At 46.5% G+C, this 13388-nt stretch overlaps 1 protein-coding gene across 1 annotated transcript in view; it reads right to left on the bottom strand.

Moving 5' to 3' along the window:
• The window catches only part of IGF2R (insulin-like growth factor 2 receptor), a 96164-nt gene that overhangs the window by 59984 nt on the left and 22792 nt on the right, over positions 1-13388 (bottom strand). The window contains exons 5-10 of the mRNA XM_006868487.1: positions 10180-10312; positions 7911-8040; positions 5433-5538; positions 1617-1779; positions 1251-1425; positions 275-378 (exon numbers count right to left, since the gene is read on the bottom strand). Of these exons, the coding sequence (XP_006868549.1) occupies positions 275-378; positions 1251-1425; positions 1617-1779; positions 5433-5538; positions 7911-8040; positions 10180-10312 (811 nt within the window). The remainder of the gene's footprint in view (positions 1-274; positions 379-1250; positions 1426-1616; positions 1780-5432; positions 5539-7910; positions 8041-10179; positions 10313-13388) is intronic.

The following is a 13388-nucleotide window of genomic DNA, read 5'->3' as shown; positions in this document are numbered from 1 at the left end:
ACAGACACCACACACACCTCACATACAAACGCACCCACATCACATATACACCACGCCACCCACACACACCATACAGCCACCACACCCTCCACACCCACACCTCATTCCCACAAACCCACCACAGACCTTATACCCTGCCCCCCAACACACACATCACATCCACACACCACTACACACACACACACACACACACACACTATCCCTACACACAGCTACACCACCCACACGCACCCATCAAGCCAAAGAACTTGATTCAATCCCAGGGCGCACTCACCTGCGGTTTTATTGCATTCAAAGTTGATGACGCTCATTCGTCGAAAGCCTGAGCTGCATTCGTCTCCTCCAAAATATATTAAGGTGAGGTCTGAGTCCGAGTATCTAGATTTTGTGGATATATACCACACATAAACATTGGGTAGAACTAAGAAAGAAACTTGAGTTTTTAAAGAATGTCTACATTAAGCCCTCTGCATACCACCAACAAATCACCACCAACATAAAACAGCCAGCTCTCTAGCCAGCTGGGGGAAAAGGTCTCGAGGAAATGAGTTCCAAATGCACAGGCTTGTCATCCTTTTACTTCAAAGCCACAACTGGCTGGAGGAAAGCGCTGGAGGTTTGCTGTGAGCATGAAGAGGTATTTGCCTGTTACTCTCACTTTTGGGTCTGGTACAAAGTAAGTAAAGCCCAAGAATTCTACAGTGTTCCCGGCAGTCGCCATGATCCCAGCCTGACCTGAGGGATCTTGCCCAAGGCGGGCTTTCGGAGAACTGCATTTGTGTAGTGCATTTGTGAATAAAAACCCAGCTTGAGGGTCACCAAAATTGTGCAGAGTGTATTGTTTTCATTGTTTAAAATTTTTAGATAATGCTCAAGGCATTTTGAGATTCACAAACTCCCAGGGAAAAAGCAAAATTCCTCAAAACGTAAACTCTCATCTAGAAAAGCTGTTATCTACCTGAAATTCATTCAATATCATTTGAACACTGTGGTTCCTCACCAACAATAGATGCGCACCACAATTTTTTTTTAGCAGGAGAGCCCTTCCATGTAAAGCCAGAAAAGAGGCCCTGACCATCATTCGTTTAGTGACGGATGGAGGGCTGCCTGACTCGGAGAGGGAGGATGCTGACTTATCTGATTCCCCTGCACTTTGTGGGAAGTAGGAGGCTGATCATTAGTGGAGCGAACTCTGCCTCACAAGGACAGACACAGTACACTTCAGAATGACCAGGAGACTGCTTACACACCGGAGAGTTTGGTTCTGGTATCTTCCGGCCACTTTGACTTGCGTGGAATCACCCTTCTTCACTTGGCAAACTGCAGCCCCTTTCTTATTGCAGACACGAGCTTCTGTGTCTCCACAGACATCCAAGTAAAAAATATATTCCTTTCCATCTGAGGTATAGGATGGGGAGTATGAAGCTAAAGAAAGGGGGAGACGGGAGGAGAGGCACTGTTACCTCGGTGAGCCTTACGGCACAGCCCTACGTTAGGTACCCTTCGATCCCAGTTTCCCAGCAGCTCAAACTCTTCTCCCCTTCGTAGCAGCCTGGATTAGTTCAGACCCTCGACCCTCAGTCCCCTTACCCATCCCATGGGACGACCCTACTCACATCTGTTCTGGGCAAGTGGTCTAAGGTCGATGGATATGTCATGCTGCTGGCTGTTCAGGGAGCAGGTTTTACTCTCCAAATAGTCCCTTTGGCAGGCATACTCAGTGATCCACTCCACCTCATAGCGGCAGTTGGATTTCGCAGTGAGTTTAGGAATGGTACCCTGGCGGGAATAATTGAAAAGGAGCAAGACATGTTGTTTAGCACACAGCTTAAATGCAGTCTCCCCACGCTTCTAAAAAGCTCCGAGACAGACTGTTGGGTTCTTTCTTATATTTTCCGTTCCTAGTCTTTGAATTCTAACTGCCCCCAACACATTCCAACTATTTGATTTAGGGCAACTCGTTGTACAAGCAGCCTTCCAGGCGTGTCCCACGCCTGACTTTCAGAGGTCTACTTGAACCTCAAAGAGCTCCTGCCTTGAAGCCAGCGTTGTAATGCTACAGCAGTCATTACAAACTTGGCAAATGGTCATCGTTTACAAAAGGTGTGTGGCTCAATCAATCTTTAAATCAAGCAGGGTGAAACCCGCTGTAGGAGACAGTCACAGTCCCTTTCAGAAGATTGTCAAAGGGTCTAGTAGGGTCCGGAAGCAGAGTCTCCCCTGTCCCCTGACCATCTGCAAAATCAAGTCCGTTTCTGCTCTGCTAACTCTGGGCCGGCCATTTCACCCCTCCACTCCCTGGTCCTGCTTATGCAAACCAGGAGTGAGGGTGCTCATCTTTGGTTAGGGTGGTGGAAGATGCGCGTTAGGACAGTATCCAGGAAGGGCCCTGCTGACTTCTTAGCCATTACTGGTCCCGACCAACTGCCGTCACACATCAACTCCATTACTCACAGCAACCCCATGTGTGTCAGAGTAGGCCTTTGTTCCGAGGTGCCTCTGGAGGGACTAGAACCTACAGCCTTTCCGTTCAAAGCCAACCTCGTTCACTGCTCACACACACACACAGGGATCATGTACTGAGTGTGCTGGGTTTGCACACAGCAGTCACGGTGTTGGTCACCCTAAGAATTTAAGTCGTCGTCCCCCCCACCCCCCCACCCCCATCTGCAGGACTCAGCATGCAGACTTCTAGCCTCATGCTCAGAGCAGCCTGACATGGTGATGTAGTGCAGAGCGCATAGTGACAGAAGCCAGACACGGAGGACCACATGCTGTCTGATTCCCTATACGTGAAAGTCCAGAGACAGGAAGTAGACCGTGGTCTCCAGGGGCTGGGGGTGGACAGGGAGTAACTGCAAATGGGCATGAGGTTTCTTTGTGGTGAAACAGTTCTCAAAGTGGCTGTTCTGACAGCTGCACAGAGCTGGGCCTACACACACTAGGTTGCCCCTAGCTATAGCCAGAGGGCTCCCTTCCGACCACACCATCATAAATCGGCTCTGACATATAAAAAACGCCGCAACTTTTCTTTTTTCTAGTTTTCATTATTATTGCCTTTTATTAGCAATATCTTTATAAATTTGATCTCTGTCTTCGGGGGTTGGAAACATCACACATAATTTGTACAAGTGTGTATACACGCATATATACGAGGGAGCTTCAGAAAGTTAGTAGAAAATGGAACTCAAAAATAGAATTTTTCCATGAACTTTTCAGAGCACCCTTATATTTATATTCATATTTCTACATACACACACACACACACACACACACACACACACACACACCGATGGGGCTTCAAACCCTTCATAAAAAAAAAATAACAATAATGGAATTTTTCCTGGAACTTTTTGAAGCCCCCTCAAGTTTGCGTTTGTATGTGTGTATATATGTATATATGTGTATGTATGTGTGTATATTGTGGTTGTGAAGTGCTGTCAAGTCGATTTCGACCCATAGCAACCCTGTATAGGGTTTCCGAGGAGCAGCTGGTGAGCTTGAACTGCCCATCTTGCAGTTCAAACGACTTTGCAGTCTGGCACGTTAACCCACAGCGCCACACCAGGACTCTGTGTGTGTGTGTGTGTGTGTGTGTGTTGCTAGATAGATAAATACATACACACATAATTTAACATTGTGTGTACTACATATTGCTAACGGTAACATGTACAAAAAAGAGACGGCTTTAAGTGTGGTTTGTCATAACTCAAATATGACATGAAGTCAGAGACTCCCTCTACTTTAATAAACCTTTCAAATATTAAGGTATCCAAGGGCATCTAACACAAGCTCTGCTCAGCGCACAGCTAAGCTGGAAACAGAGCCACCGCTCCACCGAGAACAAATGGCCGCCTCTTCTAATAACGGTCAATGGCTCGTCCCCCACAGAGGAGAAGGGCGGAAACCCACCTCCCTTCTTGTGAAAGTGTAAAAGGTTTCTTACTGAATGTGGGGTGGGGGTGGGGGAGGAAAACGCTGGAAACAGTACAAGCTAAGAACACTTCATGAGGCTTAAATGACTGTGATCCAAAGCTGTAGGTGAATAAACAAAGTAGAAATACAGGCATCTCTCAGAGATATTGCAGGTTTGGTCTCAGACCACCGAAATAAAATGTGAATGTCACAATAAAAGAATTCACACGGACTGTTTGGCTTCCCAATGCATAGAAACATGTACAACAGCATTCTGAAAAAAGTTTGAAATGTGACAATGACCAAAACGTGACAGAGCGACATGAAGTGAGCACATGCTGTTGGACTATGGAGCCGATAGACTTGCTCAACGCACGGTTGTTGCCATAAACCTTCAACTTATAAAACACGCACTATCTGCGAAGTTCAATAAGACGATGTGCGCCTGTAAACCTTCTTCAGCGTTCACACTCAGAACCAGTTTCCGATGACGGTTCTGCCATGTCTTCGTGAGGCTAACACCAGGTATAGAAACTGGGGCGGGAGGTGTGGGGGGAAAGCTGGGATGGGACTTTGCTCTTATCTTCTCCACAGCCCCCCACCAAATGCAGGCTGACTGCCAGCGTGAAGTCAGAGCAAATTCCACATTTGTTTGGGGGGAGAGGGAGGCCGGGTGTCTGGCAAAGGAATTCAGCTCGGTCTGCTGCATTCTATGACAAGCAGCAGAAATAAATCAAAGGGAAACCTAGCCCTTCCTCCCAGAGAAATGCCTGCCTTCTACACCGCAGCCCAGGGCCCATGTCAAGAAAACCACGGCAACAGCAGGTCGGCATGTGCAGACGGAGCCAGGCACTGAGACAAAGGACAAGGACGACTGAGTGCCCCTCGAGGAGTTTACAATGTGCAGGGCAGTTAATAAACAGCCGGAGAGCAGCAGCCATAAATCTGCCTGTGAGTAACGGAGGGGAGGCAGGCAGGAAGGGGGGCGGTGAGGAAGGGGCGGCTCAGAGATGGAGGAAGAAAGCAGAAAGCCCCCTTCCGGCCATAACTCTCCTTCACTCCAGTCCCCCCCAAACGTCAGCCCCTGCCGCCAGAGTTCCTGCCACGTCTGCAAACCGTCTGCACAACTCATTTCTTAATGTTTCTTAGTGCCGGTATGTGAGCGTTTTAAACTTGCTTCAGTGTTAGAGAGCAATAATAGGCCTGAAATCACAGACTTGAGATGACCCCGATAGCTTTTCAAATATACGTTAAAATCAGCAAACCCTGAGAATTAAAAAAACCTATCCATGAGCCCCTTCAGATCACCATAAAGTAAACTTTCATGAGCGCTTCATCGCACACCACCATCGCACGCTAACATAGATGCAAGATTCAAACTTCTCCATGGCGAAGTAGCCCCAGGCCAGTACTGACCCCAGGATGCACGTTTACAGCTTGCCCTCTCTAGCACCCAGCCCCTCCCATCCCAGCTGTCCATTCCCTGCTGGAAAGTCATCCTCGGAGAGCTCGCTCACCTCTCTCCTCTCTGAAGGACACACGAAGGTAATAGTCACAGCTGGGCTGTGACCATCACAGAAGTCCGGCTTGGCTGCATCTTCCTTCACGTAACTCAAGACAAGTCTGTATAAAATAAAAATTAAAAAAAGACTGTCAAATGTACAAGTTTCTTGGTACTTCTTTAAATTAATTTTTAATTCAAATTAATGTGTTGGCCTGAACATCTAACACATTTTGTAGGGGTAGCAGAAGAAACATTCACAATCCGTATATGAACTACTGATTGGGAAAACTAATTTGCTATGTAAACTTTTGCCTAATGTACAATAAAATGTTTAAAAAAAAAAAAAAATACATACACATATAAGGGAGCTTCAAAAGTTCATGAAAAAATTTCCTTATCTTTTCATTCCATTATTCCATGAACTTTTTGAAGCCCCCTTGTAGCTCTAGACAGTTCAAAATAACACAAATTCATTTTCACTTGAAAGATTTCATTTTAAACTTTCATGAGCACTGCATGTTGCTCGTGTTTTCATAAAACTAAACAAATTGCAAATTTCAAATACTAACACAAAAGCTATTTGAGTTTTCTGTTGTTGTTGTTTTTTAAAATATTTAAAGAAATGTACATGACCTAACAAAACACAGAAGCAAGTGGGTCTGCTGTCCGTTTGGCCCATGAGAGTACACTCAGCTCCCCGTGTATAAGTACATCGAAGGGCAAGGATCTTTGCTTTCCATCTGAAGGTGCCCAGCACACCCAGCCTGGCGGTCACAGGATACCCACTGTCCTCATGTCCAGAGCAGAGGTCATGTGACCTACAGCAGCAGGAGTAAGATTCATGGCCTCAAGTGTGCATTGCAGCTCCTGCCCTGACACAAAGGGACAAGGACTCTGGAGAGAGAACAGCCGTCTTCGTTTGCACTTTCTGCCCAATGTCTCAGATGTTATTCACCAACAGCAGACATCATCGAATTGACCTTGACTCATGGAAACCCTGCTCTACAGGGTTCCCAAGTGGCGGATTTTTCAGACACAGACTACCAGACATTTCTTCTGAAGTACCCCTCTGGGTGGACTAGAGCTGCCAACCTCGGTTAGCAGCCAAGAATGTTCACCCTCTGAAGCATTCAGAAACTTCCCTGAAGTCGCAAATCCTCCCAGTGTTAAGAAACCGCCATTGGTCACTGACGACCCTCATAGGTACAGAAATCATCCAAACAGTCTTACATTAAGGTCATGCTCTAATGCATTCTGGGGACAGAGGACCCTTCTAAAATGGATAGCCATCCCCACTAATTCCAACTAGAGCAAGCTGCAAGCGGTTTCTCCCAAAGGGCCTTGGGACAAGGAGAAGATCAAGCTCCTCGGTATAAGCAGTCATGTGTGACACACAGGCGAGAACACAGAACAGAGGTGGACTATGATATATGTACAGAGCACCACTTAGTCCACAGGCTGAGCAGCCCCTCCCTGGGGCCCTCAGGACAGTGTTTGTCAGAGAACCAATACCTAGGAACAAAAACCTAACTACATGATGAGCCGTGGAACGGGAAGGAAAACTACCAAAAAGCACTTTAAGGCATGCATTGAGCCCTGGAGCACATATGTATCTACATAGATCTGTGTACACAGTTCACACACACAGAGCTTCTGCAACCACGTGTGAACACGTGCAGTCGCCTGACACGCGCAGTCGCCCGACACGCACACTCCCAGAGGACTCAGACCAGGCACTGCTCGGCCATCTTGGGTCAGCTCTCAGACGGCAAACCAGGGCCCATTCTGCAGTGGATTTAGCGCTGTGTTTTCGGCAGCTTTGTGCTTTGGACTGGTGACTTCACTGTTGAAAAGAGCCCCAGTATAGTGCTGAAGCACTGTAGCCTTTTGGAGAAAACGCATGTGTTAGATCGGCTTCGTTCAGGAGCGCGGTGTGGTACTGTTGGCCATTGAGTTCAACGTTAGTGAATCAAAGGTTCTATATTAAAGAAGGTGCTTTACAGAAACGTACACCAAACAAGGTTACGTGTTGCTTGGTTGATGAAAATGTACTCACAGGCTCGCGGGAGCCTAATCCGGTATTTCCCTAGGAACAAAGGTTCAGTGTTCAGTAATCCAGTGTCCACAGTGACTTTATAAACATAGCTGCTGGGGATAGCCAGACGTGACTGTCTAGGACCATGTGTAGGACCCTGATTTATATGACATTTGTACTTATAAAAGAGACAAGGAAGTGACTAGCAAGTAAGGAACACGGCAAGCAGCCTCTGATACTCAGCACTGACTAGTCGCCTTCTAAGTACAAGGGGACGTCAAAAGTTCCTGGGAAAATTCCATTATCTTTTCATTTCACTTTTCTACCGACTTTGTGAAGCCCCCTCAACCGTAAATAAAGCTGCAACTTTGTAGGATTGAGCCCAGGCCCCTGTTGAAACATGGATGTTCTTTGCAATGCTCTGAAGCTCTAGGTTCCTGGAGGCCGTAGACTGACCTGTCCCTGCCCACGAGCTTCAGCCCCTCCTTGGGTCGGCCAACGTCGAACACCTGGTCGCCTTTCACCAGGCAGGCGGCAGTGCCGGGGGGACAGGCGCGCAGCTGCAGGCTGGAGTCTCGCAGTGAGTCTGTGAGGAAGCAACATCACATTCTGTGAGACCGTGGTTCAGCCACGGTCACCACAGCTCCCCTTGGAGCCAAAAACCCAAACCCACTGTCGAGCCAATTCCAACTCACAGCAACCCTATAGGACGGAGCAGAATTCCCCATGGGGTTTCCAAAGCTGGCATCTTTACAGAAGCACACAGCCTTATCTTTCTCTCTCGAAACTGCTGGTGGGTTTGAACTGCTGACCTTTGGGTTAGCAATCAAACATCTTAATCACTGGACCAGCAGGGTCCTCTTTATAAAATAAAAGAACATTAACCTTTCTATAAGTAACATGAGACAGAAATTTGGAAACAAAAACAAGAAAAGACCAGGACTCAGTCCCCACTCTCAGGCCTTGGGCTAGCCTACACATGGGTTTCTTCATCTGTAAAATGTAAGTGACAGCCCCTACTGCACAGGGCGGCTGGGAAAATGGGGGAGAAGTACATGCGTGGCCTGTCACGCGACAGCTGGCATATAATACATGCCCGGCAAACAGTGACTATCACGGTATTTATAGTTTAGGAATGTACCCCACCTTCCCCTAGAGATAGACTAGCGTTCCCGTTAGCCCCTTCCAAGCTGTAAACAGACCAGCAGATGCAGGCTCTTTGTAGATAGTAGAAAGATTAGGCGATTTGTGGAAAGAATCCAGATGGTTTTAGGTTCAAATCCCAGATCCACCACTTCCTGTCTCAGTAAATTTGGTCTAACGACACATCCATCCAACTGCCAGTTTGCTATCTCACAGGGTTTGGGAAGGATTATAGACGAGAACATACAAAATATACCCAGACCAACACAGCCAACAGCATAACTGTTGACTCCCACGGTCCTGTTTCCATTGACCCGGGGCCACTTTTCTCCACGGTTATCAAGTCTGACACCCTACACACGATGAGCTTTGCTGGCATGCTGTGTATCAACACCCACTTGCGGACCAGCTCCAGGAGAGCTTCCATACTGGACTTCTAGCCTAAGTTTACTACTTAGCACACACAGCAGAAACCAGTTCTCCATAATAAATAACACCTGGCTTTCTGCTTTAACTGCCTTATCAATCCAGGCATGAGGGCTGTCCTATCTTCTCTCCAGTTGGCTCACGAACAGAAAAGTGAACTTTAACTCTCAAGCCATGCAGCTATAGGGAGGTGAGATGAAATTTCACTGACTGGGCGGTTTTGCTCCACATATAGTATTTGCTGTGCGGTAGGCTCTTGCCCTCACAGGGTCTCAACGTTAGACAGGACACTGGATTTATTTCAAGCAAAATGTGAGGCATGTGTTAACTAATATGTGAGGGGCTGAGCCTACAGCTGCAAACTTAAGCCCACTCATGAGGGTTAGAACGTCACTTTCAAGCTTGGTTTGAGGCTCAGGGCAGTTTCCTGTGGATGGACAAAGTCTGGTCATCAACTTGGGCACCTCCAGTGTGAACCAAAGTCACTGATGCGCAAGTCAAATTGCTAGAAAATTGGAAATAATGTGTGCTCACAGAAATATGCAGTGAATGCAGAGAATCCTTCCAATGATAAAGAGCTTGAAATCCAGATCTGTTTTCCAAACCAGACAGTCTATCATTTCAAAATTCCATAATCTATGGGATTCTTCAACTGTATAACCAAACTTGAGTTATAGACCTGCTTATGACAAAGGCTGACTTGATCTGCATTTTTCCAAAAGAACACTAAAGCCTGTCTCACAAGAGCAAGAAAAAGACTTAATAACCCGACACAGAGAATTTAAAGTTATCACCATTCACTGTGGGTGAACTGGATGTAGCAGACTCATTTATAAAACTGTTTAGAAATAACATACAAACAAGAAGGCACATGGGCAATTTAAAAACGAACTGAAAATTAATACTCATGAGCCTATCACCCAACCAACCACACCCCCTCATGTATTGCATTTCTTTATGTTTTGTTTTTTTAACTTTTTCAAATCTTTCTAAGGCCAAAGTACTATGTACTGTATCTTGGGACAAATGTTTTCTTAGCGGATCTAATCAGTGACATAGATGTCCAAATAGAAATTAGGGTGGAAGGGCAAAGATAAAGAAGGCTTTTAAAACATTCTTGACCCCCAGGGGCTCCTAGCCCCACAAAGACTCAGACCTATGTCTCTGCAAATGTTGATGAAGAGAGACGAGTCAGGATCAGAATCATCGACCAGGTAACCGCCACTGCTCTTGATCAACGGATTTAAATCACGCTTCTTGAACTCTGCATCAAATGCATAACAAGGCACCTAGGAGAGAAGACAAAAAGTGAGTTTCCAGGCCCCATCTTCACAGATGAGTAGATCGGCAAAGCGTGAGATTGTGCCTCATGCAACAGGGGTCTCCACTGTTTTAGGTCTCTCAGGCCAGGAAATGCCTCAGTGACAAACAGACACACGCTGCAATCCCATTCGTTTTAGTATCCCCTCTCACTAATTCAAGGAGCCCTGGTGGCACCGTGGGCTAAGCGTTGGAATACTAACCAAAGGGTCAGAAGTTCAAACCCACCAACTGCTCTGTGGGAGAAAGATGAGAAAGTCTGCTTCCAAAATGATTTAATCTCAGAAATGCTATGGAACAATTCTATCCTAAGGGTCACTGAGCCGAAATCCACTTGACAGCAATGGGTTGTTGCTTATTAGAGGACAGAGCTTCAGAAGCCATTTCAAAGTCATTCATTTTATCACTTTCCATGGACAATTTACCTAAAAGTTGATATTCTAGACTGAAGTTGCTCACAGGCAGGTCTATTTGCTGAACCTTTCCTACTTCTGTTAGAAAGGGGCTGCCAAGCCTGCAGCAATTTTTAGAACCACTAACTTCTCCCCCGGACTTCTGGTGTGGCACTGTAGGATCAGCACTGAACTGTGAGCCATAGGCAGGCAGTTCAAACCCACCAGCTGCTCCACGGAAACCTTATACAGAGTCACTATGAGTTCAAACCCACTCAACGGCACTAAACAACAACAACGTCTCCTCCAGTCCCCCTCTCAGAGATTTCAGAAAAGCCGAGAAGAACATCCAAAACTTAGAGGGAGGCACCTCCTCCTGACCTCAGGGGACACAAGAGGGCATTGCACCCCCACCCTTGAAGCTAGTCTCCCGTTACCTGAGAAGCCTTTCAGACACCACTGAGCAGGTCAGGGCCCCAGGGCTCCCAGGGCACAGGCTGCAGGGAGCAACCAGGGGAGGGAGAGGACAGAGGTCAGTGAGGCAGGGCAGCCCACCAAAAGGCAATTCAAATAAAACTTAAACTGTCATTGCAGATTGTAATTAGGGCCAAGTGAAAAGCAGCGAGACGTGTCCACAACCCCACGAATCTAAAGCTTGGCATCCCACAGCAAGGAAATTCAGATTCGGCAAACTGGTGAGCATGGGCGACAAGGAGCATCTCTCTAGATGGCTGAACAAACTACTATGAGAGCAAAGGAAACAGGACAGCGTTCTGAACCCAGCTCAGCCTCCTGGGCTGTGGTCCACCAGCACCAGCTCAGGGCAGCCAGCCACTACTACTGTCTCAAAATTGTCACCTCACAGCTCCCCCCAGAACGGGAGGTCACAGGGAAACCTGAGGAGAAAGCCCTTCACCTGGCTCTCGGACACACACTAACTCGGCAGCCACGCGGGGCAGTTGGTCAGTCAGCTCCATCCACCTCACCGTGTATGTTAATCTTATTTAACGCTGCTAAGATTCCTTGCATGGCTGTTCTGACATTTCTTCATTCCCAGAAGAGCCGTGGTGGTTTTAAAGAAATCATCATCTTAAAAATACACACACACACACCCCAACCAAAAATCCCTACCAGAATCCACCGAAAAAGCATTGTACCAACGGCTTGGGCCAACCATGATCTTCACTCGATTAAATCGAGAAGACAGCAATAAAGTGCCACCATCAAGACTACGATGGCACTAAACCAGATCTGAATTTTCTCTTTCTTAAGGATTCATGAGCACTTTGACAAGTACATAAAACATGTAATAAGACTATTTGAAGTTCTCATACCATTGTCTGCAAGGTGTAATCAAATCTTACTAAAGAGGGGAAAAAGGAAACATGCTTTATGATGATTTGGTTAATGGTAGCAGTTGCTAGGTTTGGGGGGGGGGGCTGAATTTAGCAGTCAGTATGCTCTTCATTTCTTCCCACTAATTAACCTATCCCCACGGTAGGAAAAAACTTGAGGGCATGAGTGGGACTATGTCCCCCACACCTTTCGTCTCTGGGATCCTGAAAGGACAGCCATTTTAAAGTTTGATGAAAACCTTACTGTTTAGGCCCCAGCAAACTCTCAATAAATATAAAAATGAAAACTGAATAAAACTCCAGCTGCCAGCCATACCTAAACAGATGATAAAAACCCAACTGCAAGCATTTCTCATGCTTAGATCAGCTTCTATAAGAAATTAAAATACACTGTTTTAAGAAAAACACAGACGGCATACCTCCTCTCCAGCACCCCACCCACCCAAAAGAACTATTTAGAACAGGGGTCAGCAAGCACTCGCCGTAGAAGGCCACCCTCTAAGTAGGGTGGGCTTCGTGGGTCACAGAGGTCTCTGGGGCTCTTTCGCCACACTTTCTTCTTCTTTGTTTACAAGCTTTAAAAATGCAAAGACCTATGCTTAGTTATAGAGCTGGACAACAGGCCAGGGACAAGTTGTGGTCCATGGGCTGAACAAGTTGCTATTTATTTATTTTGAAGAAATCAAGTTTTTCCTCCGTGGGTGGGAGATACAATAGTTAATTCAGCAAAATAAGGTAAAAGGGGCACTCAGGGAGCATGGAAAACACGCATCTCAAACTCAGGCTTAAGCCTCAAAGCCCAAAGGACTATCTGTGGGACGAAGAATGACCTGAGGTCTCTCGGAGGAGGACAAATATGTCTCTCTAGGGGACCTCAGACTCAAGTCGCCTACTGGAAACTCCACAGGTTCTACTACCTGTGCATTTTGGGATGACTATCTGATGGATAGTAAATTTTAACACCTATTTTTATTAACAATACATATATGGTTGAACACTTTCACATCACTGTAGAGTTGGACCTGACTTATAGTGACTGGACAGGACAGGGTAGAACTATTCCAAAAGGATCCCAAAGCTTTCACCTTCTGGGGAGCAGACGGCCTCATCTTTCCCCAGCAGAGCAGCTTACAGTTAGCAGCTGAGTGCTTAACCACAGCGCTACCATGGATCCTTTTGAATTTGACATCACTATGGAGCTCCGGTAGCACAGTGGTTACGAATCGGACTGTGAACCGCAAGGTCAGCAGTTCGAAACTACCAGCTGTTCCGCGGGAGAAAGATGAGGCTTTCTGCTC

The sequence above is a fragment of the Chrysochloris asiatica genome, unplaced genomic scaffold (genome assembly GCF_000296735.1).
Source record: "Chrysochloris asiatica unplaced genomic scaffold, ChrAsi1.0 scaffold00117, whole genome shotgun sequence".
Taxonomy (NCBI): Eukaryota; Metazoa; Chordata; class Mammalia; order Afrosoricida; family Chrysochloridae; genus Chrysochloris; species Chrysochloris asiatica.
The sequence above is the reverse complement of the archived record's forward strand: the minus strand, read 5'-3'. Positions and strand labels throughout refer to the sequence as shown.